Source organism: Papio anubis, chromosome 10, assembly GCF_008728515.1.
Source record: "Papio anubis isolate 15944 chromosome 10, Panubis1.0, whole genome shotgun sequence".
Classification (NCBI taxonomy): domain Eukaryota; kingdom Metazoa; phylum Chordata; class Mammalia; order Primates; family Cercopithecidae; genus Papio; species Papio anubis.
In genome coordinates this window covers 85,494,000-85,519,715 of record NC_044985.1, presented here as the reverse complement: position 1 = coordinate 85,519,715, position 25,716 = coordinate 85,494,000, and the positions used below count along the sequence as shown (strand labels likewise).

Genomic DNA, 25,716 nt, shown 5'->3' with positions numbered 1-25,716 from the left:
TTTACTCTTTTATGAATGTCAACATTCTCCATAGGATATAAACAAGACCCAGAGTTTTATAATGCTCAAAATATCCAAGACATTAACCAAAATTACTCAGCAATGAAAGAACCATGAAAGTCTCAATTTATTTCAGGAAAGAAAATCAGTAAATATCAACAGATGACATAGATGTTGAAGTTGTCTGACAAGAACTTTAAGGCAGCTATTATAAAATGCTCAGATGTGCAATCGCAAACACCCTTGAAATAAATATTAGAACAAATGTATCAGCAAAGAAACAGAAGATATAAAGAAGAGCCAAATCAAAATTTTGGGTTTGAAAATTACACTAACCAAAATAACTTACTGTATGAACTCAGTGGCAGAATAGAGGTGGCAATGGAAGAGTCGGTGAACCTGAAGATAGATCAATATGGATTATCAAATCCAAACAACCGAGAGAAAAAACATGAGAAAAAAAAAAGTGAACACAGCCTCAGGGACTTGTGGGTCTAAATTTGTTTCCTTAGAATTCCAGAAGAAAAGGAGAAAGAATGGACTGAGCATGGTGGCACACACCTGTAATCCCAGCACTTTGAGAGGCTGAGGCAGGCGGATCACCTGAGGTCAGGAGTTCGAGACCAGCCTGGCCAACATAGTGAAACCCCGTATCTACTAAAAATACAAAATTAGCCCAGGCGTGGCGGCATGTGCCTGTAATCCCAGCTACTTAGGAGGCTGAGGCAGGAGAATCGCTTGAACTCGGAGGCAGAGGTTGCAGTGAGCTGAGATAGCGCCATTGCACTCCAGCCTGGGCAAAAATAGCAAAACTCCGTCTCAAAAAAAAAGAAAAGAAAAAAGAAAAGGAGAAAGAATGAGGAATGGAACATTTTGTGAAGAAATAATGGTTGAAAACATCTCAAGTTTAGTAAAAGATGTGAAACCTACAGATTCAAGTAGCTGAACAAATCCCATCTTGGGAAAAACCAGAGATAACCATGTATAGACACATATTAAAATTCATGGACAAAGATCTTGAAAGCAGCTAGAGTAAAATAATGGGAAATCAGCAATTCAAATGACTGCATATTTCTCATTAGAAACCTTGGAAGCCAGAAGGAAGTGGCAAAACGTTTTTGAAATGCTGAAAGAGAAGTTACAGATGTACTTGTTCATTTCTCTCTCTTTTTCTCTCTTTTTCTCCTTTTTAAAATTTTCTCTTTTTCACCTTCTTTTTCCTTTTCTTTTCTTTTCTTTTCTTCTTTTCTCCTGCTTTTCTTCATCTGCCTTTCTTCTTTAATTTGACCAGTAGCTCCCACAAGCATTGCTTAGCATTTGGACCTAAAAAATCTACTAATCCCTGCAGCAAAACTTCCTAATTAACTATGACTTTCTTGAGTTTAATTCTAGATAATGGTTTGTTTGAGCTGTGCCTTCGTTGTTAAAATATCAAGGAGCATACTTTAATCTGTGCATGTAACTACATACAGTTAATTTTTAAATCAGTTTTATGCTGGTCTTCATTTCCACATGTCAGTTGCTTTCTGAAAGGAATTGAACAAAAACTGGGCAAGTATCCATGTATTCAGAATGCAAATATTTGTTCTGAATAATTAAATGTTCTAGTTTGCTAAAAGTTACCAAATTGTTTAAATAAATTACCAATATTCAAATAATTTTAATACATTAAAGTATAATTACATAGAAATTAAATTCCAGAGGTTGAAAGATACTTCAGGAACTTGAAATGTTTCACAGTCAAGTCTAACAAATACTAACTGTTATTCTAGCCTGGAGAGATTAGTTTAGATTCTATCTAATTGAGTATCCCCAAAATTGATATTTAAAGTAAACCATAGTATAATTTTTGCTTGCTTGATATTCGTGTGTGTGTGTTTCAAGAAATTAAATGTAGAAAGAAGTGATTTTTTTCTATATTTGGGGTACATAGGAATTGATTTTAGTATTTCATTCATGAAGTTCATAATTGTTACCTTCTACTCTATCATCAGTAGAAGAAATGGAAACTCCCAGAATTGATTAAAGCCATTGAATGCCCCTTGTGCGTGATACAGATGGTCAGCTTAGTACAGCCCTGTCAGTTCGACTTGAGACTTTAGCCCTTCAGTTCACCTGGGTTAACTGTTGTTAGGTGTTTCTGAGAAGTGAAAATGAATGAACTTTTTATATAAAATTATATTGCTACCACAAAGATCTTATTTGTTTATCTAAAATCATATAATAATAATGATTATGCACAGTTTTCAGTTTCTCATTGGTTGTCATCTAATGATAGAATACTATTACCAAAAATTTCAGTTGTTTACTAGCATGTGTTTTCTCTTAGCCTCTTCATCCAGTTTCTGTTATGTGCTTACCTTGTCACCTGTTGGAGTATCATTATCTCCTTGCTTCTTAACCTCGTTTTCATTTCTTCCTTTGCCCTTTGACTTATTTCCCTTTTTCCTTTGCTCCCTTCCCTCTTTTATTCCGTTTATTCCATTTTTCTGTTGTCACCAACGGGTCTGTCACCTTCAAGCTAATATCATATTTATCTTCAAGCTAATGTCATATTATTTCCAACTCCATGGTTTAGATTGGAGCAGAATCTTCATTAATTTATTGTAGTTGGTACAAAGTAACACTACCTGATTTCCGAATGAATGTTATGTAAACCGAGTATCTAATAGCAGGATCATGATCCTTTCTGAGCTCGTTGGGGTTAGTACTGTGTTGGACGCTCCACTGTGACTGGAGCCACTGATTGTTTCATGTGACAATTTACACGTATCTTGCTTTCTTGATGTGAAATACAGTAGCCTTTTCTTTCCCTTTTTATAGTCCAGAAATATTAAGTCGTTCACAGACTCAGACACTAGAGAGTTTGGAATTCATTCCACAGCATGTTGGTGCCTTCTCTGTGGAGAAATATGATGACATCAGGAAATATTTAATAAAGGTAAACTAGAGTAAAAATTACACTGGTCTTGTGAATTAATGATTCACCTACCACAATATATCATTCAGATAGACTCACAGCTTAATGTTATTCTAATCCTGTTTTTGCATCCTGTGCATTTCTTTTGTTAATTATCTAACTGCCAATAAATGTACTATCTGATTACATTTCTACCTAAAGATTGTCCCATTACTATGATAGAACATTTAAGTTTTTTAAGGCATTCAAAGGGCTTCTTAAGAAATAAAATTAGAGTTTAAAATTGCTTTTTGTTAATAACATTAGCAAACTAGAGATTGTGTAAGTAAAGCATGCTGCCCTCACCCCTGGATAGGCTGTTTGCTTCCTTCCAAACCTTGAAAGACCGGCTACAATTTAAAGTGTGATATATATTGATGGGAAGTGCAGGAAGGAGTATTCTGAGAAGTCAGGGGAACTGAAGGATGACTCTTTCAGAGTATCATCAACAGTCAGTGTTTAGTTTTCTCCAAGGTAACGTTTTGTATCATTTTTGTGAAGTTTAAAGTATATTTGAATCTTTTTAAAATTTTGTATTTTTTTTTTTTAAGAGATGGGGGGTCTCACTGTGTTGCTCAGACTGGCCTCAAACTCCTGAGCTCAATCCGTCCTCCTGCCTCAGCCTCCCTAGTAGCTGGGACTATAGGCATGAGCCACCACATCCAGCAGAGTATTTCTTTTAGTGGTATTCCATATCAGTACTTCCAAAGCCATTTGCCCAAAATGTTAAGGAGATTCTTTGATCAAGATTAGGAACTCCAGGTTCATATAACTGGGGTAGACTCAGTACTTTCAAAAAAATTAAAGTATTTGAATATTCCTGGTCCCAAAATTGACTCTTGACATTTTGACAATTGTTTGTCATTTATGAAGTTGTTTCTTACTGATGGATTGTTTCTGCTGTTAATGCACATTGACTGACTTCATTGATTCTCTTCCTACTCAGGCCTGTGACACTCCTCTGCACCCCCTGGGCAGGCTTGTGGAGACACTGGTTGCAGTGTATAGAATGACATACGTGGGCGTAGGAGCCAACCGCAGGTTATTGCAGGAGGCTGTAAAGGAGATTAAGTCCTATCTTAAGCGAATTTTCCAGCTGGTGAGGTAAGAGAGCTTTTCACTCAAGTCTGCAGCTTATGGAATACTATTTTATACCAATGCTTGGGTAGTTTCATCCTGAATCATCAAGAAAATAGTTTTATGCCACAGTCCTTTAATATATTAAATAAAGAAAACATGTTTTAAATGTATGCGTAAGCTGTAAACATAAAAAAGATGAACCTTAGCTATTGTTATTTATTTATTTTTATGTCTTATTAAGTGTAACAGAAAGCTAAAATAAATGTTTGGGGTTTTTAAATTCCAATTTTGGTATGAAGTATAGTAGTCGTCTTATTTGGATTCAGTCTCTAGGCAAAAATCAGGTATCTAAAACCCAACCACAGAGTAGATAAAGTTTAATATAAAGTTTTGTCCCTGAGTTCTTGTGTCTTGTCCTTTGGCAACAGTATCACATACATTCATTTGTTTAACAAATTAACAAATATTTATGGAGCATTTCTATGTAATAGCGATTATTCTAGGCTCTCAAGGGATTTATCAGTGAACAAAGAAAATCTTTGCTGTCATGGAGCTTACATTCTAATGGGGGAAAAGAGTCAACATAAAAAACATATGCAGTATGTCAGATAGTGATTAGCGCTGTAGAGAAAAATAAAGGGAAAGAGTACTAGACGTGAGATGCTATTATTTTAAAGAGAAGATCAGAGCAGGCTGACTAATACAGTGGTGGTATTTGAGCAGAGACTTAGAAGAAGGCAATTAAATGAGACAGTAAGCATCTTTGGAAAGAGAGTTCCAGGCAGCAAACAGATTTAAGCTTGTGAGATATAAGATCTTTTACTGAGTTGAAGCCAACAAGTAAATACTATAGTGAGATAATTATACAAAAGTTAATAAATTTGTCCCAGAACTTCCATATATTGTTTGCCTCAACATTTGGAAATGTTTCAGGTTTTGAGGGAGAAGTGATCTATTAAAAAGATCACTAGCCTGGGCTAGCTCTGACATTAGCTAGATGAGTATAATGAAAATAAGTTTCCTGACCTTTTTTAGTTTTTTCAACTATATAATTAGGTCAGATGGAGGTGCAAGATGTAAATCTACAACAATAGGGAAGACTGCATATTGCCTTTAAAGGGCCAAAATTAAAGTCTGTAAAAATAAGAGAAAATAAACTTATTTATGGTAGAGTCCACTAACCTACAAGAAGTCAGAGTTAAAGTCTATGGCAAAACTCAAAGCTCAGGAAAAAAAATTCCTCACCGATTTATCCCCTTGATCATTTGAAAAATTAATTTTCAACAACTTTTAAAAACATATTTTTAAATTTTATATTGAGTACAGAGGGAAATAATAGACACTGGGGACTCTAAAAGTGGGGAGTGTGTGTGGGAGGGTGAGGGTTGAAAACTTTCTTATTGGATACAGTGTTCACTGTTCAGGTGATGGGGATACTAGAAGCCCAGACTTTACCACTACCTGATATATCCATACAACACAACTGCATATGTACTTCCTGAATCTATAAAAATAAAACTTTACATTGTATCTTCTGTAATTAATCACTTTTTCCCTTAACGTTGGACATTTAGTTTCCATCAGTATTTGCTTATATTCTAGAATAGTGGTCCTGCTCAGAGTTAATATAAATTGACCTCAGATGAGATTTGCCAATAAGGAACACGTATCTCATACAGATCGGAATTCTCCATTCCTTAGTAACTAGACAGAAGAAAATCATAGCACGTGAAGATTTTGTAGTGGTATTATTCATTAGCGGCATTCTTAATTTTATCCTGTCAGAAACATCGGTTTTCTCAGGGAACTAAAATACTTAGTTGATAATAAAGCTTGCTTTCATAGCTAATGGAAATGTGTTTTTATGCTTTTCAACCCCCCTAGAGGTATAATTGTATAATTATATTTTTTATTCTTCCTTAGATTCTTATTTCCTGAACTGCCTGAAGAAGGCAGCACAATTCCTCTCTCTGCTCCTCTGCCAACCGAAAGGAAGTCTTTTTGCACTGGGAAGTCAGATTCCCGATCTGAATCACCAGAGCCAGGGTAAGTGGAATTGGTTGGGGACAGTGAAGAAAGGGAGTGGGGACTAGATGATCTTACCCAAAGAGCCCCAGGGAGAAAGTGTGTTCTCTAGGTCTGTTTCCTCATTTCTAAAACGGTATGGTTGGGGCCAGCCACAGTGGCTCACACCTGTAATCCCATACTTTGGGAGGCTGAGGTGGGAGGATTGCTTGATCCCAGGAGTTCAAGAGCAGCCTGGGCAACGTAGGGAGACCCCATCTCTACAAAAATAAAAAAATTTAGCAGGGCATGGTGGCACACACCTACGGGCTGAGCTACTTGGGAGGCTGAGATGAGAGGATCACTTGGGCCAGGGAGGTTGAAGGCTGCAGTGAGCTATGACTGCACCATTGCGCTCCAGCCTGGGTGACAAAGTGAGACCTGTCTCAAAAAACAAAAAAAAATGTAGCTGGGTAGGTGTCCCCTCTGAGGTCCCTCTTAGGTCTCTCAAGTGCCATTAGCCATACCCCAGGAAAAAGCAACCACAGATGATCTGAGCACAAAGACTGCTTAGCAAAGGAAGTAACATCACACTGACCTAGAATAACCTCAGAGAAATCAGCCTCAAAATGGAAGCAAAGTAGGTTTTCAGTTAGATTTTTAATTCATGAAAAGAATTCACAGTTTCTTCTAAGACAAAATTATAGGTAATGTCCTTATGTCAACTGCATATGTAAAGAGCAGAGTAATATAACTTCTTTAAAATTTCCCATCTCTACTTTTGACTTTTTGAAACTGAAGCTGTATCTTGGATTCTGTATTCAATTTTAATATGAAAAATGCTTCTTTCCTCCCACTCCATTATTTTGTAGTTATGTAGTAACGAGTTCTGGATTATTGCTTCCTGTGCTGCTACCTCGGCTTTACCCACCGCTGTTTATGCTTTATGCTTTGGATAATGATCGCGAGGAAGACATTTACTGGGAATGTGTCCTTCGACTAAATAAGCAGCCAGATATTGCTCTCCTGGGCTTTCTTGGGGTGCAGAGGTAAGTGTAGTAGTTATAAGCACAACCGAATCGTTTTAATTTAACATGCAAACAGCATTGTTGGAAATTTGGCACTTTGATATCTAATTATATATATGGCTTCTAATTATTTACTTTTTTGCATACGTCTTAACGAAAAAGTGATAGTTAATAATCTTTATTTCTGAGAATATTTGGAGATGAGTATGAAACCTACTGATTTTTCAGAATGTGTTTTTTATTATGTTTTCATATATATAGTAATATATGATATACATTTTTATAAATACATATATATAGTAAGTGTGTGTGTATATATAGTAAGTGTGAGCTATCTTGCCTGGTATTTTATAGCTCTTTAGAGCAGAATACGTATCTTTGGCATTCTTCCTTCTCTTCTTTTCTCTCCTCCCTCCCCGTTGGCAATTTTTAAGTTAAAGTTTTTGAAATGCTTTTTTTTGGAAAGAGAGTTTCGCTCTGTCATGCAGGCAGGAGTGCAATGGTGCAATCTCAGCTCACTGCAACCTCCACCTCCCAGGTTCAAGCGATTCTCATGCCCCAGCCTCCCAAGTAGCTGGGATTACAGGCATGAGGCACCATGCTCAGCTAATTTTTGTATTTTTAGTATAGATGGAGTTTTGCCATGTTGACCAAGCTGGTCTCGAACCCTTTACCTCAAGTGATCTGCTTGCCTCAGCCTCTCAGCGTGCTGGGATTATAGGTGTGAGCCACTGTGCCCAGCCCCACTGTTTTTATTAGAAGGCATTATTGCTTGTTATCCAGGGAATACTAAATGGTTATGTTTCCTTTCTAGTGCAGTGATAAAGCTGATTCCACCTCTGCCAATCACTATTTGTGCTATCAAGAGAAGTGAATAAGCATTTTTTTTTTTGAGACAGAGTCTCGCTTTGTTGCCCTGGCTGGAGTGCAGTGGCTCAGTCTTGGCTCGCTGCTACCTCCGCCTCCCAGGTTCAAGTGATTCTTGTGCCTCAGCCTCCTAAGTAGCTAGGATTACAGGCCTGTGTCAACATGCCCAGCAAATTTTTGTATTTTCTTATTTTTGTGCTTTTTAAAAATGTTGTGCTTTGTTTTCAATGGAATAATTCAGTAGTAGAAATGAAATAAAACTGAGTGAAGGAAAAATATTTGGTAATCTCTGTAATGTGTAGGGTTATTGGGATATAGAATGACAAATCCCTTAGGGAGATGATAAAAACTCTTAAATCACTTATGGAATGTTTATAAAAACTTAACCTGTTGTGGAGCAGTTCTTTTTAATGGGGACAGGGAAGCCAATATAGCTGTCAACTATTTTTATGAGAATTTGTCTACCATAAGTAACAACTTATATTAACAATTTATGGATTCCATTATAGGAAATTTTGGCCAGCAACCTTGTCAATCCTTGGAGAGAGTAAAAAGGTATAGTAAATTTTCTTTTCCTCAGCAAAGATGCTTTTCTCTAATGGGAAGGATTTGAAATAGCAAAACTTTTTCATTTTACTTTGATAGAACAGTACCCAAGCTTGTGTTTGCATCTGTTATTATCAAAGACCTGCACTCTGACATCAATATCATTTATTTTTGTTGTTGCAGAAAATGGTTTTCCTCCTTGACCTTCACTCCCTTTTTTGCAGGTTTTGCCAACCACAAAAGATGCTTGTTTTGCCTCAGCAGTAGAATGTCTGCAGCAGATCAGGTAATCTCTGATTTGTTGAAAAGCTACACAAATCAAAGTAGTGCTTGGTCTGTTAAGATATTATTAATACAGTCTTATCTTTACCTAAGCCTTAAGCATCCCCACTTTATATGCTGATGGTGTCAAACTCAACCTGGAAATTGGAAAAGCTCTTTTGAGACCCTTGGATTATCTTTTACTCTAAAATGACCTTGCATTTTCAAAAGGAGTGGAGAGCCATTCCAGAAATTTATCCACATAATCACATCTTTAGCCAATGGGAAATGAACCAAATTTCTCATTCAGAAAAGAGCATATATTAGGAGAATGAGATTTCACTTGGGTAAAAGGAAACGATATATGAATCGTGGACAGCTGGAGGCTACTTTTCTCATAGCACCATGGGAGTACAAAGTCATTCTTTCCAATGACTCATAATGCCTAAGTGTCCAGGTTAAGGCATGTGAACCCTAGGAGGGAATATTATCAAAAAAACATGATCAAATGTCTTTATTAAGAAAATAATAGGATATCTTTTTGTCATTGTTTCTATAACAGCACAACATTTACCCCATCAGACAAACTTAAGGTCATCCAGCAGACTTTCGAGGAGATCTCCCAGAGTGTCCTGGCATCGCTCCAGGAAGACTTCTTGTGGTCCATGGATGACTTGTTTCCCGTTTTCTTGTATGTGGTGCTACGGGCCAGGTAACTGTTTTCTGACTTTATTATTAGTGAGTCGTTATTTTTAAAAGTCTGCTGCTTGCATTTTCTGAACTGATGACAGGAGTATGTTCTTCCACTAGAAAAACATTGATTAACCCATTCCACTGTGGCATTACCTTCTTATTGAGCTGTTCTTTCTTTTTCCCATCAACTAGGGTCAGAAGGAGAATGGACATGTAGGTGAAAATAACTCAGCATCTTTTTCTCTTTGGGGCAGGATTAGGAATTTAGGCTCTGAGGTACACCTCATTGAGGATCTAATGGACCCCTATCTTCAGCATGGGGAACAGGGTATAATGTTCACCACCTTGAAGGTGAGTGTAGTTATTATTTAATACTTTTTTATCTTCATATCTGTCTTTCATTTACCATATTATAAATGCCATTAACCACTTTTTTTTGTATAGAAGTTTAATGCAAACCTTAAATGCCTTTAGAGCACATTTTGTTCTACACTTTAAAACATTGTATAGTATATTAAAGTAGGATAAGCCAGTTGTTCCTCAAAATACTAAAGCAAGTTCTTCATTATCTAATCCTCCTTGTAAATTGATCATTCAAATTGTTATAAATGCTTACATTTATATAAATAATTGTGACTCCAAAAAAGAAACAGAAAGGGTTCTTAATGTACAAGAAAGTTTCCAGCAGAAGTGCTATTTAATGGAACAAGGGTAAAACACGAAGGCAGTATGTAAATAATGAATTTGAATTCCATCTTCTTTCTTTGCCTTGTATTTACTGTAACCAATAGATTACAAATGAGCTTCTTTGATCTGGATGGCCTGGAGAGATTGTTAGAAGTCATTTGTTTCCCGCCTTGATATTTCTTGGAATTTGGAAGAATCACTCTAAAGTTTATTGAAAGAACAGCAGATAGAAAGTGCAAAAACACTTGTGAAAAATGAGAAAGGATAGACCTACTCTTCCAGTTAGTAAAATTTATAAAATTATAATAATGAAGATAAAATAGTATGTGACTGTCACAGGAATACACAATTACCTAAATAGAATGGATAGCTCCCATATAAACACTATCGTAATAAAAACTTCACATGAAAGTGGAAACACCAAACACAAAAATGGAAAAGAGGAATTATTTAACAAATGGTAAAACAAAGTGTTGGATAGCTTATTAGCAGTTTTGGAGGGAGGGTAGAATAGCAAATCATAGATGCTTCGGGGTTTAAATATAGAGAAAGGAAGAGAAAAGGAAAGACAGGTAAATTAAAATAAGAAAAAGAACTAGAATTCAATGTCATGAATTGACCTGGGTTAACTTTTTAAACTTTTCAACTAAAATATCATTAATGCTTCTTTTTTTTGAGACAGAGTCTCACTCTGTCGCCCAGGCTGGAGTGCAGTGGTGCGATCTCAACTCACTGCAACCTCCACTTCCCAGGTTCAAGTGATTCTCCACCTCAGCCTCCCGAGTAGTTGGGATTACAAGTGCCCGCCATCACGCCTGGCTAATTTTTGTATTTTTAGTAGAGATGGGGTTTCACCAGCGTGGCCAGACTGGTCACCAACTCCTGAATTCAGATGATCTGCCCGCCTCGGTCTCCCAAAGTGCTGGGATTACAGGCGTGAGCCACTGCACCCGGCCTACCGTTAACACTTCTATTAAATAAACTGAAAGAGGGGAGAAACTGGGGAAAATATTGACTACTGATGACTTTGATTATTAGTGTTTACATTATATGAAGAGTATCTCAACAGATCACCAAAGAAGAAACTGAACTAGTAAGTTTACATGTAGAAAAATACTCAACATCACTGAAAATCATAGTACTGCAGATTTAAATAAGGTACCATTTTGTGCTGTTAAATTAGCAAGAATGTTTTAAAGTTACTGGTGGGGTTATAGTAAAGTCATTATTATTCCCACATTGGTGATAATGGGGTAAGTAGCCCATTTTGGAAAGCAATTGTTACTAACATAGATATAAACAACATTAAAAAATGTGGAGTTTGACTCAGTGGTTCTACTCCTGGGGATTTAGCCTAAGAAATTAAAGAATGGAAAATGTTCCATGTTATCTGGATGTGCTATTCACTGGGGTATGAGTAATTCCCATACCTGGAAACTTATCATTCAGGGTGCTTCTTAAAAATGCGTTCCTGAAAGTTATGACTCCCCAGGTCTGCAGTGAGGCTTAATCTGTATATTTATTAATCATACTAGGTGATTCTAATTAGAGTTGTACCTTTTAATGATTGGTATACGCTAAATGTCCAATCAGTAACGGCAAATTGTGGTGTCTCTGCTTGGTGAAGAATGTTAGATAGCTTGTAAAAAAAAAACTTTCTTTGTTTTAGAATAAGATGGGAAATGAAAAAATTTTGTCTATACTAATTACAAGTAGGCAAAAGACAGCCACTATATAGGGGAACTAGAAGGGAATGGGAAAAGTGAAATTGGTTAAATCTGTTGGGCCATCAACTGAATTTGTTCATAAGGGATTTTGTTTCTTTAGTCCCATATGCATTGCTCTCTTTATGTAATTTCTTTAAAAGTGAGTTTGAAATTGTTTTGAACTTTTTTCCAGGCATGTTACTACCAGATTCAGCGTGAGAAGCTTAACTAGGCTGCATAACAGCTTGAAAACTGGATTATCTACTACAGAGTGTTATAACACCATCTGGAGTCTTCCTGTAGTGGCAAAAAAGAACACTGTTGAAATTGGAAAGGACTTTGTGTTATTTAGGTTGTTAGAATGAGCCTTACTAATAATAAGAACCCTGAGCCAAGATAAAAGGACTGTATAGTTTAAAGGGAGGATTGAAAAGGAGGTAAAAAATCAGATTAGACCAGTTCTTGGCCTATGATAAGTTCTAAAAATACCATTCATCTGCTATTTGAAAAAAGAAGAGGATATCCCTTCCTACAGTAAAGGGTATGTCAGCTACGTGAAGTTGTAAGAAAGGCTTCCAGTAGAGCTTCTTATATTAAAGAAGTTGATGGATATTTTTGAATTTCTGGTTTGCCTGAATCCACCTGCAGTTACCCCGATCCCTTTGCAAGAACCAGATCGTACTTGAAACTATAGTGACCACACTCTGCCTTCCTGAGTCCCTTCCAGTCATGTGTGCATCATGTTTCTTTGCCAAGGGAGGGGAGAAAGGAGCTTTTAAACTGCAGTTTTAACTTTTTCTAAGCTTTTTCTTTATGGGAGAGGTTCTGTGCAAAACTACCACATCCTGTCCCCGAAATGTGGAATGCATCCAAATAGGAGTCTTCTGCCTCTTGACTAAAAAGAACATAGGAATTTTGTTTTTGGTTTCTTTATCACGCTACAGAGAGTGAGTACACTGGAATTCAGACACCAACTCTGAGCTGCTAGGAACCTCATTTGTCCATGCACAAACGCTGTATTCCGAGGCCTGTGAATGGCAGCCTGAGGAGATTTTGCATGCAGGCTGTGTTTTCGAGCAGGACTAACAGTTGGGAAATAAGCAAAAAACTGCATCGATCCCCAGCCTGGTGGTGGTCTTCCCTATACCTCACACTGAACTCAGGATGGGAAGAAAAAAGGAAACAAGCTTTGGCTTTTTCCATCTCAAAAGTATTGTGGCACCTCAACATTTCAGTGTTTTGCTTTTTAAAAAATGCCCTATTGTAAGTTGTTGGTTTATACTGTATAAGTAACACTAGTAGCTGTTTTGAATAACATAGGTGCTCTTCCTCATCTCATCTCCTACACCGTGGTGAGCATACAGAGTGTCCTGATTTATGTTAAGTGACTAAGATGATAATTACTTTTGGAAAAGGATCATGGTTTTTGCTCTACTTTATAATCAAGACAAGTGTTTATTAAAATACTGTTTTGGAATGTTGGCTGTAATGTAACAGCAATTTTCGTAATAAAAGGCATTCATCTTTATGTGGTTGTTTTATGATTATAGAAGAAATGAACAGGGCAGCCTAAAAAATGAAAGGAAACCCACACTTAGTATTTCTGTAGCCCACATTATAATCCATGCCTCTAAATATTGACCTGAGAAGTCCCTCTTCGGTTTTAGAAATCTCTGTCTTTAAAATAAACGTAAACCAATAGTTATAGCACCTTTTCTAGCAAAGAGCAAATTAACTTTCTGATCCCAATAACCCAAGGACATGGGTCTCAAAAGAAATCTATTATTTCTTTTAATAAAAAGCATATTTTGATGGTTACTCTTTATTTTTTTTTCCTCCTAAACAGATTGAGGGAAGGGAAGGTGAGGCTTTAAAATTCTGGTTAGAAACGTTAGATATTATCTTCTAGTTGTAATGTTTTCTCAAGAGGCCTTTCCATCTTGCTGCTGCCTCTACCAGAATGTGCCTGTCCACTGTTGGAAGGGGACCAACCCTTAAAGATCCGTTTATGTTAAATACTTTGCATTTACATTGGAGATTGTTTTGAGTTTCTGAACAAACACGTAAATAACCACATTTGGCTGGTAAAGACAAATTTACAGAATATCTGACTCTGGGCGGGGGTGGATAATATGTGGAAATGGACAAACAAAAACTTTGAGACAAATTGACCCACTGTGAAGTTTTCCAATGATGATAGGCTGTCTCCGTTCTAGGAAAAGCCGTGTTACAATTCATCCTTTTACAGATGAAATTGTTCGGTTACTTTGGATTCTTCCTACTATATGCTTTTCAGATAGCATATTAAAATTATAAATTTTGAAGTGTATTGGAAGAAAAACCCTAAATCTCCAGGCCAATGTTTGTAAATAGAAGTCCCCAGCACTCCTGCAGCAGTTTACAATGATCATTCAGATGCGTAATGAATGCTCACAGCAGCCCAAGGACACAGGTGTTATCCCCATTTCCCCCCATTTTTCAGACAAGCAGTGACCAAGATTTGCTCACTGCCGGAGCTGGGACTCCAGCCTAGAACTTCCCTACTCCCTATTTCTCTAGAAGTCCAGTGCTTTTTGCTACTACAGCTGACAGAGATGTCATTTCATAGCTGGTTATGTATTGAAAGTTCTTAAAAGTGAGTTAAAAATGAAAATCGTATTGAAACAAGTGCTTTTCACAAAATATGCTGTACTCAAAACACAAATGTGTCACATTCCCAGCTTGTGTTTTCATCTATGAGGGAGAGATAAGAAAAGCCATGTGTTTCATGTGGGTACAAGGGCTGATGACCCTCTGATAATTGCCATTTGGTCTCTACCTTTTGCCTTGCTGTCAGCAATACCTTCCTCTCCTTTCTGCAATATCCCCTTCCAAATGCTCTTCCCACTGAGCACTCCCTGCAGTATTAAGTTTTCAGATAAAGAAGTAGCTCCTATCTGAGATCGAAAACGCTGTTTGTTAAGTTCAGAACAGTGGCTTAGGAGGGGATTGACCAGAAGGTACTGTTTTTGATGGGCTTCTGTTATTAGCCGAAGAGTCTTCAGTTGTTTTCTCACCATAACATGAGAGATTTAATAAGGATAGTAGGTTATTGGATTATTTCCGGTCCCGCCACATTTTTTTTCTTTCATTAAAAATGCTATCTTTTCTTGTGGAATGTCTGTCATCTTGAAATAATCAACAAAAATATTAGTGTTTTCTGCTGTTAACTGTGTGTTAGAAATTTGAGAGGAAATACTAGAATGTAGGTTTGAAAATGATATAAATTAGACTTCAGTTCAAGGAATACTTAAGAAGATTGGTGGCAGGAAAGGCTTGTGAGTAATTTAGTTGTTAGGCTGGGTTAGGCATCTGTGGATTACATCAAAGAGGATGTGCAGAGGTTTTATTGGGAGCAGTGAGGTGACTTTGGCAGCCAACAGGCCACTAGTATCTTCTACTAACGCTTTTGTCTGGATAGGAGTAACATTGCATGTTTACAGTCTTGCAGGTAAGAGACCTTGGCAAATAATCCTCAGTTACCAGAAGATGTATCCTGTAACTGCCTAGCTTGCCTGTCAGTTTTTAATAGCTAAAGATATAAATCTGGGTAATCTAACTCAAATGGCTTAGTTTCATTGTAACTCAAATGATATGGGGAATTTTGTGATCTTGAAAGAGCAGGTTTTGCTTTGAGAAGCCATTTCTTAAGTATGGAATAATGAGTTGTCAGGAAGATTGAGTACAGTGGGCATTTGCCCTGGTCCTAATCAACAGCATTTGGACCCAGAGGAAGCCAGCTATTTTTGTAGGGGCCATTTCTCATCATTACGTTTTCAAGTGCTTTTTTAGGGTTTGTCTAGTAAAAAGCATTATTTTGAAAAACAAGCATAATAAGGGTAGGGGGTTGTGGCATTTCATAGTACATTTTTAAAAGCTAATGGAAGTACTGATTTTTAAAACAAGATTTAGGACAAATTCCTTAGGAGTCAGTCACACTAATGCATCTTCTGAGTCAAGAACTGGCTATCCTCTCTGTGTACTCAGTCCAGAATTGCATGTGGTGGGGTGCTTACTTCTTTGCAGAATCAATCAAGAATTCTCACTCTCAAGATAGCAGAAATAGGTAAGTTTCAGCTGACAAATCTGGTACAGAAGTCATGGAAAGGAAGGCAAGTCCTTTACGAGGCATCGGCATCTTTCAGGACTAGGGAAACAAAAGAGGAAAACTTGATTTTACTGCTTGTTAACTCTACTGAATACCTCTTTGAATGTCAGTTTCCTTATCTGTAAAACAAAGGTTTTGCATTTGGTTATCTCTAAGATCCCCTTCTGCCCCCAGTTTTAAAGTTTGACAGGGAAAGAGGTTTAAGTCAGGATACCAGGGCAGGGAGGAAAGGAAGGGAGGGCACAGGCCTCTGGAGTTCAGCTGCCTCCCACATCAGGATTGAAGTTCCAGCTGCTGGCCACTGCCTTGAGGGAGGTGTCAGCCTTTTACTTCTGGATCTTGGCCTCTCCTTGTTCTACCTCTTCCCAACAACAACTGAACATACCGAGTGCTTGCTATGGCCCAAGCACTGCTGCAGGTGAAGTTGCGGCATGAACAAGATTTTAAGCAACAGCTCTGCTCCCCAGGCCCTCTGCAGACAGTATATCTGCAGGAGACAGACACTAAGTGAGCCAATGGATATGATAACTGGCAAAATGAGAAGTGCTATGAGGGAAAGAAGTTGCAACTGTTTTCTTAGCTACCTGGAGGGAGGGAAAATCATTTTCTGGAAGTTTTTTTCTAGGAGTTTTGTCTTAACTTTGGCTGCCATAACAAAATACCATAGACAGTGGCTTAAACAACAGAAATGTATTTTCTCATACAGTTCTGCAGGCTGGAAGTTGAAGATCGGGGTGCCAGCATGGTTGGGTTTTTGCGAGGGTTCTCTTCCTGGCTTTCAGATGGCCGGATTCTCACTGTGCCATCACCTGGCAGGGAGAGAGAGAACACGTGAACTCTGATGGCTCTTACACAGACACTAATGACATCATGGGGCCTCTACCTCATGACCTTAACTAAACCCAGTTACCTCCCGAAGGCCTCATCTTCAAATACCATCAACAATGGGGATTAGGGCTTCAACATCTGAATTGGGGGTGGGGACACAACCTTCAGTCCACAGTAAATTTGTCATAGGAACCTGAAGATGACCAGGCAAGCACAGTTTTTAGAATTTACGTAAGTTGTAGATTAGTGTAATTACTGTTTTTGCGTCTGGCTGAGAAACTTTGGGTCAAAACGAGCCTTTTAGAATATATGAATTAGTTATCTAGGTAGCCCTGAAGTTGGCTCTAGATTTATTAGAAGCTATTTTAACTATTGCATTCACTCAAGAAACCACCGCCTATCTGTGAAGCACAGTCTATCTGTAAAGCTCCCTCACAATAAATTCATCTCAGAAATTTGTAGTCTCTCGTGCATGCCCCCAACTGCCGAATGGGTAGGCCTAGCTTAGCACAGTCATTCGGACATTAAATATGATAGAAATGTGGTCCACCTTAAACAACAGTTGGCTTGTTTAATCTGCACTGCTTCACCAAGGACGTGTGATTTGTGAGATGCTGGAGGGGAACCAATTGTAAGAGTCAGCCTGAGTGTCAGCCTCATCTGTCTACGCTGACTTTTGTCTGCTCTCTGTCAGGCACTCCGTCTCCCTTTTCAATTTTCTACCCTGGAAGTGCTCCCCTCCAGGGAGGAAGATGAGTCAGATTTGCAACTGTGATGCTAAATGATTCAATAGAGGCGAAAACGCAGAACAGAGGAAAATGCATGGTTTAATCGGACTCAGTTGCAAGTGGGCAGGGTAGGTGATGGAGGGCAAGTCAAAAGCATAACGATGTCAAGCTTTGGTAGAACCCAGCAAACTGGAAGACTTCAGGAGGATTGGAAAGGAATGTGTACGGGAAAGTTGTCTGAAATGCCGGGACAGCTTTCTGTGTTGCTCTTCTCACTGCCTTAGAATTTAGAGTCAAAATAACAATAATCTCTTCTTCTTTTAGATAGCCTTCCTGGCTTCAACCCACAATCTATCTAGATTCTAGACAGTGGTTCTCAACCCTATCAGAGTCAATACTCCAGTCTTTAACAACTAATTTGAAGAGTTCCTTTTATAACAAAAACCTTAATTTATTCTTTATCGTGCTACTCTAACAATGTTGTTGGTCCCTACCCCTACCGCATACCCCTTGGTGGTTACCATTTTGGTGCACTCTGGGCCCACTCCAGCTGCTAGCCCCTCCAAGCCCCTCTGAAGGTATGCATGTTGCATGCTGGAAGAGCCAGAAATAATGCTCTCTGGGAAGAGGTCTCAACCTGTTGGCTCTCAACAGGGCCCAAGGGAGTGAGGGTATTTATACACCAAATTTGCCATTGGTGTATAAGAACCCTCATGTTGCCATTGGTGTATAAATACCCTCACTCCCTTGGCCCGTGTTCCCCCGTGGGATTAGGCTCTAGTTGCCCACAGTGGTTACTTCTTGGTAACAACCTATTACTGGCTTTTTCGCCTTCCCTGCCTCAATACCCTACTCCCCATTGTGTATTAAACCTGTGCAAAAGTGTCTTGTGTTTACATGTAAATAAAAGTTTGTGTCTAGATTCAGATAACTACAGGGTTTTTTTTGTTTTTCAGTGACATGAAAGTTCAGTGGGACATTTGAAAGTTATACAAGGCATGAGGCGATTCTTCATTGTGTAGGGCAACTTGTAGAAAACTTTGCTTCAAGAGCAGTAGGCATGTTTTCTTTGCCTGTGTTTTCTTAATCCCTTCCTCTCCTACCCTGCTGGCTGAAATGTAGATGTGATGGCTGCAGCTGCAGCTGCCATCTTGGAGCAGGTAGACAGAACCATACTACATCCTAGGGTGGCAGAGCAGTGAGCTGGAAGGAACCTATTCCCTGAGAACTTCATGGAGCAAGGCTGCCCTATTAGCCCTGCATTCTCTCTGTCTCTGAACTTTCACATGAACAAGACTATAAAATACTCTGCTAAGCCAAAATTATTTTGGGTTTCTACTTCTTGAAACTAAATCTACCTAAAGCAATATCAAAAATAAACCTTAAAATAAACATTTCAAACTAATTTTCAAAGACTGGTATTAAATCTGATAGGGTTAAGAAAACTGTCTAGGCCAGGTGTGATGGCTCACACCTATAATCCCAGCACTGAGAGAAGTCAAGGTGGGAAGATTGCCCAGAAGTTGGAGACCAGCCTGGGCAACATAGTGAGACCCCATCTCTACAAGAAGTTAAAAATTAGCTGGGTGTGGTGGCACATACCTGTGGTCCCAGATACTCGAGAGGCTGAGGTGGGAGGATCGTTTGAAACTAAGAGGTCAAGGATGCATGCTATGAGCCATAATCACTGCACTCCAGCCTGAGCAACAGAGTGAGACCCTGTCTCAAAAAAAAAAAAAAAAAAAAAAGGAAAAAGAAAACTGTCTAGACGCTATACAGATTGTAGGATTGAGCCAGGAAAACACTCTAGAAATAAAACCAAACAAAACAAGAAAACAGATCATTACAGTGTTGTCTCTAAATTCTAAGAGTGTGCCTCAGTAATAACCCATAATTCATGCAATTGTGACCAGACCAGCTAGTCCTTCTATGAAGAACTATAAGGTGCAATGAGAGGAAATTGGGGTACCTGAGTGCAGCTGGTCCACGGAAGACTTTTCTGAGCTCTAGGTAAAGTCAACTGGGTAAAGAGGTGGAAGATAAATAAATATAATATTTGTCATTTATTTTTTAAAAATGGGTAGGGATGGTTTCCAGGAAATCAATTCTTGTCAAAGGCTAAAAAAATGTTTTAAAACATGGAGTTAGGGGGAGCATTTTATGCAATAGTCATTTTCTCTTCCACGCTGCTTGTGATGGTACATTATGCACATGTACCCTACAACTTAAAGTATAATAATAAATAAATTAAAAAAAAAAAAAAAAGAGTAGGCACCACAGGGAAAGACTGTGTTTCATTTGATGTGTATCCCAATGTGTCGCACAGGGCCTGGCTTCTGAGGAAATGCTGTTGAAAATATATTCCAGTGTGCTGAGAGCTGGTGGCCAGTGTGACTGAGTGAGCTGTGTGCCGTGTATTGACCTGCTTCCTACTCCTGAATTCCTTTTGGAAGCTCCGGCAGGGAGGATGATACAGTCAGACAAAGGAGCAGATCCACCAGACAAGAAGGACATGAAGCTTTCTACAGCCACCAATCCGCAGAATGGTATGTGTCACCAGGGCCCCTTTTCTAGACCAGAAAGTAGTATCACCTCTGACACGTGATCAAATCAATAGGCAGGAATCCTGACAGACTTACTGCGATCCCTATGAGGATCTTGTACGTTTTTGGTTGCACTACTGCCCTAACAGTGATAACTTTAAGAGCAAATTTCAAGCCAGGAAGGAAATAAACAGACATGGTGGATTCAAAACCTTTTTTACCCTTACCCGACAATGTTTTATGTAAAACTTAGAACTTCTTAAGATGTTCACATTCAAAATATCACTACAACACTATAAAAATACTGTAAAAAAAAAAAATAGAACATTCACTAAAATCTGTTTAGACCCTTTAATCAGGAGAATACTGAGCTTTGCATTAAAAATCTCTTGGGAATTAGAATTTTTCAATATCATTCTCAGTAAGAATTTTTTGAGAGGATGAAATGACTCTTATGTTTGAGTTAGAGAAAGAGGATACAGAACACAACTAGATAATTTTGGGATAAATGACAGTCTGGTAAGATAGGGGAGGGGAAAGCAATCATTTTCCTTTCATGACGTCTTACATCTGCACATCACGATCTATTATTTTACTCAATGTTAAGAACACTGTGACAAAGCTAGCACCTTCTCATCTTGGGCAAAGAAACTGGGTTTTGGATAGTTATGTGACTTTGTGACATTCACATAGTTAAGAGGTGGAACAGGGCTTGAAGTCAGATCTTTTGGTCTGAAATCAAGTGTCATTTCCACTCCTGGTGAGACCCCATGGCATGCCCCAGCTGTCTGAGTTGCCTTTCACATTTACACCTGCACCTGCCACCCCATCTCTGCTCTCTTCCTTTCCTAGGCCTCTCCCAGATCCTGAGGCTTGTGCTGCAAGAGCTGAGTCTGTTCTACAGCAGAGACGTGAATGGAGTGTGTCTCTTGTATGATCTCCTCCACTCGCCGTGGCTTCAGGCTCTGCTAAAGGTGAGTGCTGTTTGCTCGGAAGCCTTTGCTTGCTGAAGGGGTTGTGGGGAGTGTGTAGAAAAATGACTGTTTCAGTCCATTCAGGCTGGATAGCTGAATAGTTTATAAACAACAGAAATTGTTATCTCATAGTTCAGGAGGCCAGGAAGTCCAAAATCCAGTCGGCAGCAGATTCAGTGTCTTTTGAGGGCTCCCTCTCTGGTTCATAAATGGTAACTTCTTGCTGTGTCCTCACATAGTGGAAGGGGCTAGCCAGCTCTCTGGGGTCTCTTGTATAAGGGCGTTAATTCCATATTCATGAGGGCAGAATCCTGATGAGCTATCGGCTCCCAAAGACCTTACCTTTTTTTTTTTTTTTTCTTTTTTGAGACAGAGTCTCGCTCTGTTGCCCAGGCTGGAGTGCAGTGGCGCAATCTTGGCTCACTGCAAGCTCCACCTCCCAGGTTCACGCCATTCTCCTGCCTCAGCCTCCCAAGTAGCTGGGACTACAGGTGCCCGCCACCACGCCTGGCTAATTTTTTGTATTTTTAGTAGAGACGGGGTTTCACCATGTTAGCCAGGATGGTCTCGATCTCCTGACCTCGTGATCTGCCTGCCTTGGCCTCCCAAAGTGCTGGGATTACAGGTGTGAGCCACCGTGCCTGGCTGACAGAGTCTCACACTGTTGTCCAGGCTGGAATGCAGTGGCCTGACCTCAGCTCACTGCAACCTCTACCTCCCGGGTTCAAGCGATTCTCCTGCCTCAACCTCCTGAGTAGCTGGGATTACAGGCACCCATCACTATACTCGGCTAATTTTTGTAGTTTTAATAGAGATGGGGTTTCATCATGTTGGCCAGGCTGGTCTCAAACTCCTGAGCTCAGGTGATCCGTCCGTTTCAGCCTCCCAAAGTGCTGGGATTACAGGCATGAGCCACTGCACCCAGCTGGCCTTACTTTTTAATATCATCACCTTGGGTTAAGGATTTTAACGTGCGTTTTGGAAGTACACGTTCAGATCATAGCAACTACTTACCCAATGATGTCACTTATCAACTGGCAGGAAATTTCAACCTGGAAAAAGTTCTCAGAAGGCAACTCTCAGAGAAGAGCTACACAAACTTCTTAGCTTGGGAAGGAATTAACTTAGGTGGAGAAGAATACGGTAGCCCCTTCCTTTTCTCCCCACAGCTCTTTTTCTCCCAGAGGCCCCCTGGAATCACAAAACAGCCACCACAATGGTCACTGGCAACACTGTATCAGCTGGCTGCAACCGTTTGTCCTTGCAGCAACTCTGGATACATCAAAATGCTTTTAAAAATTATTTCTCTTTGTCTGTTAAAGTTACAAAGTAAGATATCTACAGTTCTGTTTAGGTACGCTAAAATATCTTATTCTGAGAAATTTCTTCTGGCCCAGTGTGATGGCTCACACCTGTAATCCCAACATTTTGGGAGGCTGAGGCAGGTGGATCACCTGAGACCAGCCTGGCCAACATGGTGAAACCCTGTTGCTACTAAAAATACAAAACATTAGCCAGATGCAGTGGCATGCACCTGTAATCCCAGCTACTCTGGAGGCTGAGGCACGAGAATCACTTGAACCTGGGAGGCAGAGGTTGCAGTGAGCCGAAATTGAGCCACCCCACTCCAGCCTAGGTGACAGAGGGAGACTCCATCTCAAAATAAATAAATAAATAAATAAATAACTTAATTAAATAAAATAAAGTTTATTCTTTTTTTAATTTGGCTAAAATTCCACGCACTATACAATAGCATCTAGTAGACAGTAGAAAAATAGATAGTAGATGCTACTACTATAATTTTGCTGTTCTGAACAAATGTTATTAAGAAAGATCCTTTTGAAGTTATTTTTTGGGATATGGGTATTTCCTTCACTTAAGTGTGAAATGTGGTCCGTCTTATAATGCATGTTAGTATTATACAATAAAAGTGGCAACATCTTTGGCATGAACAAAGAAGTACTCTTCACAGCACTTGTTATAAAACACCTGATTTCTATCAGGCATTTTCCCACAGGATCAGCTAAGATAGGAGTTTTAATTTCATGGTGGGCATTGTCCTTGCTCATCACTGCTAGGCCCTTGGTGAGTCATCCAATCAGCCTTCATCACTTCCAGGTAAACTTGAGTGCGGGCCCTGAGATACAGCAGGGAATCAGCATTGTCACAGATCTGGATAGAAAAGGCTGGGGGCTCAGCTGGCCCCTTGGGCCTTATTTCTTCATCTGTAAGAGAAACTCAATTCCTAAAATAAGATCAAGGGCTGCACTGCAGAACTCAGCAGGCTTTGGTGTCCTCAACTCAACCCTAGATCTTGGTGTGGAAAAAAACTACCAAGGGTCTGCAGAGATGAAGTTGGAATTTTTAAAAAATGAACGTGTATGGAGAATTAGGAGAGGAATGGGAAACAGCCCCAAAGAGCAAAGTGGAGTACAGAGACGCACATGTAGCACACCTGCCTCTTATTCAGAACCTTCGGTGGCCCTGAGCCATGCAGCTCACATGCTGCACAGGTGCCCAACACAGGGGTCCTCACAGGTGTCTGGGCCCAAAGAGCCCCTGCTTTAAGATGTTCCTTTATGCATCATCTATAAATCCCTATTGGTTTCAGCCCTGGACACCCTACCCTCGCTCTGTTTAACAAAAGTAAAAGTTTGAATTTCTACTTTTTTGTTGTTAAGACAGAGTCTTACTCTGTCACCCAGGCTGGAGTGCAGTGGCACGATCTCAGCTCACTGCAACCTCTGCCTCCCAGGTTCAAGCGATTCTCCAGCCTCAGCCTCCCGAGCAGCTGGAATTACAGGTGCCCACCACTACACCCAACTAATTTTTGTATTTTTAGTAGAGACGGCGTTTCACCATAACAGCCAGGCTGTCTCAAACTCCTGACCTCAAGTGATCCGCCCACCTCAGCCTCCCAAAGTGCTGGGATTACAAGCGTGAGCCTGGCCTGAATTTCTTTTTATTACTGAAATGCTTGGGGAAGATCAATTTCCCAGTAGCAGCCAATAATTAAGCCTTTGAAGCATTGGGGCCACCAAATTCGAGTTCATTTATCTTTAGCAACTAGAGGCACGACTTACTAAACACCAACACACACCATGCAGTTTGGCTGTTGGTGCAGTTGCCTGGGATGTTTCTTCCCTTTCAGAGTCTTCAATCCAAAATGGCAACAGTCGTATTATCAGTATCAAGTCCCCCTCCCTTGTCCTTCTGCAGATTTATGACTGCCTCCAGGAGTTTAAAGAAAAGAAACTAGTTCCTGCCACACCCCATGCACAGACGTTATCCTATGAGGTAAGGAGGTTTTATTCCACAGAATAGTAGAGCCCTGATGTGGTGCCATTTTACCCGCATTGCTAGTTTAAATAAATTAAAGGTTCTAAGGAAAAGTTTTATTGATGACTATAAAATAATTTAATATTTTTAATAAAATAAATAAATAATAAATAATAAATAAATTAAATTAAATAATCTAATAATTTTTTTTTGAGACGGAGTCTTGCTCTGTCACCCAGGCTACAGTGCAGCAATCTTGGCTCACTGCAACCTCCGCCTCCCGGGTTCAAACTATTCTCCTGCCTCAGCCTCCCCAGTAACTGGGATTACAGGTGCCCACCACTGCATCTGGCTAATTTTTGTATTTTTAGTAGAGATGGGGTTTCACCATCTTGGCCAGGCTAGTCTCGAACTCCTGACCTCGTGATCCACCCGCCTTGGCCTCCCAAAGTGCTGAGATTACAGATGTGAGCCACCACGCCTGGCCTAATAAATGTTTTTAATTGAACTTTAATATAAGGAAGAACTGGCTGGATATCTCCCCAAATTAAAACACTTCCCCCCCACCACCACCTACATCATTTTTAGCATGTGTCCATTTCTTTCTTTGTTCCTAAATCTTGTACTCTATTTACCCTACATAAACAGGGTAATGTTATAGTAATAATTCTCAGGTTTGCATCTCTAGCCTGGAGATTTCCCCCCAAATTCCAGTCTCAAATATCCAACTGCCTCCTCTCCATCTTACTTGGATGTCTAATGGACTCCTCCAAGTTCACATGTTCCAAACTGAGCTCCCGATCTTCCTCACCTGCCAATCACCCCCACCCACTCTTCTGGGAGCCTTTTCTATCTCAGAAATGACACCTGTGTTCTTGCAGTGCTCAGGCCAGAATCTTAGGGGTCATTTTGACTCTCTTTCTCTGATACCTCACACCCAATCAGATAGCAAATCCTCTCAGCTCTACTTTCAAAATATATCCAGGATCTCACCAAAATATATCCAGGATCTCACCACTCCATACCATCATCATCATCTCTTACATAGATAATTGCAAAATCGCCTCCTGCCTGGTCTCCGGTGTCCACTCTTGCTCCCCTATAGTCTACTCTCAATGCAGCAACCAAACATATCCTCTTTGAAAGCAAGTCAAATCATGTCACTTCCTCACTAACACCTAAACCCTTCAAATGACTTCCCATCTCAGAGTAAACACCAAAGATTTTTTTTTCCAGAGTCTTGCTCTGTCGCTTAGGCTGGAGTGCAGTGGCAAGACCTCAGCTCGCTGCAACCTCTGCCTCCTGGGTTCAAGCGATTCTCCTACCTCAGCCTCCCGAGTAGCTAGGACTACAGAAACCCACTATGCCTGGCTAACTTTTGGTAAA

General features: G+C 39.6%; 2 protein-coding genes across 11 annotated transcripts in view; both read left to right on the top strand.

Annotated features, from left to right (window-relative positions):
* ALS2 (alsin Rho guanine nucleotide exchange factor ALS2) overlaps positions 1–13,359 on the top strand; it is an 82,926-nt gene extending 69,567 nt beyond the window's left edge. For 5 of the 9 annotated variants that reach the window (XM_009182792.3, XM_009182795.4, XM_021923880.2 and 2 more), the window contains 9 exons: positions 2,824–2,941; positions 3,906–4,063; positions 5,963–6,085; positions 6,916–7,092; positions 8,448–8,493; positions 8,709–8,770; positions 9,308–9,457; positions 9,693–9,789; positions 12,025–13,359. In XM_009182792.3, coding sequence (XP_009181056.1) covers positions 2,824–2,941; positions 3,906–4,063; positions 5,963–6,085; positions 6,916–7,092; positions 8,448–8,493; positions 8,709–8,770; positions 9,308–9,457; positions 9,693–9,789; positions 12,025–12,063 — 970 coding nt within the window. In that variant the 3' untranslated portion in view covers positions 12,064–13,359. The remainder of the gene's footprint in view (positions 1–2,823; positions 2,942–3,905; positions 4,064–5,962; positions 6,086–6,915; positions 7,093–8,447; positions 8,494–8,708; positions 8,771–9,307; positions 9,458–9,692; positions 9,790–12,024) is intronic. The other 4 variants (XM_009182791.4, XM_017946793.3, XM_009182794.4 and 1 more) reach the window with 1 other exon arrangement.
* Positions 13,360–13,648: 289 nt separating this feature from the next.
* Positions 13,649–25,716, top strand: part of MPP4 (membrane palmitoylated protein 4) — a 59,795-nt gene continuing 47,727 nt past the window's right edge. For both annotated transcript variants that reach the window (XM_009182788.4, XM_009182786.4), the window contains exons 1-3: positions 13,649–20,080; positions 20,930–21,051; positions 24,271–24,348. In XM_009182788.4, coding sequence (XP_009181052.1) covers positions 20,002–20,080; positions 20,930–21,051; positions 24,271–24,348 — 279 coding nt within the window. In that variant the 5' untranslated portion in view covers positions 13,649–20,001. The remainder of the gene's footprint in view (positions 20,081–20,929; positions 21,052–24,270; positions 24,349–25,716) is intronic.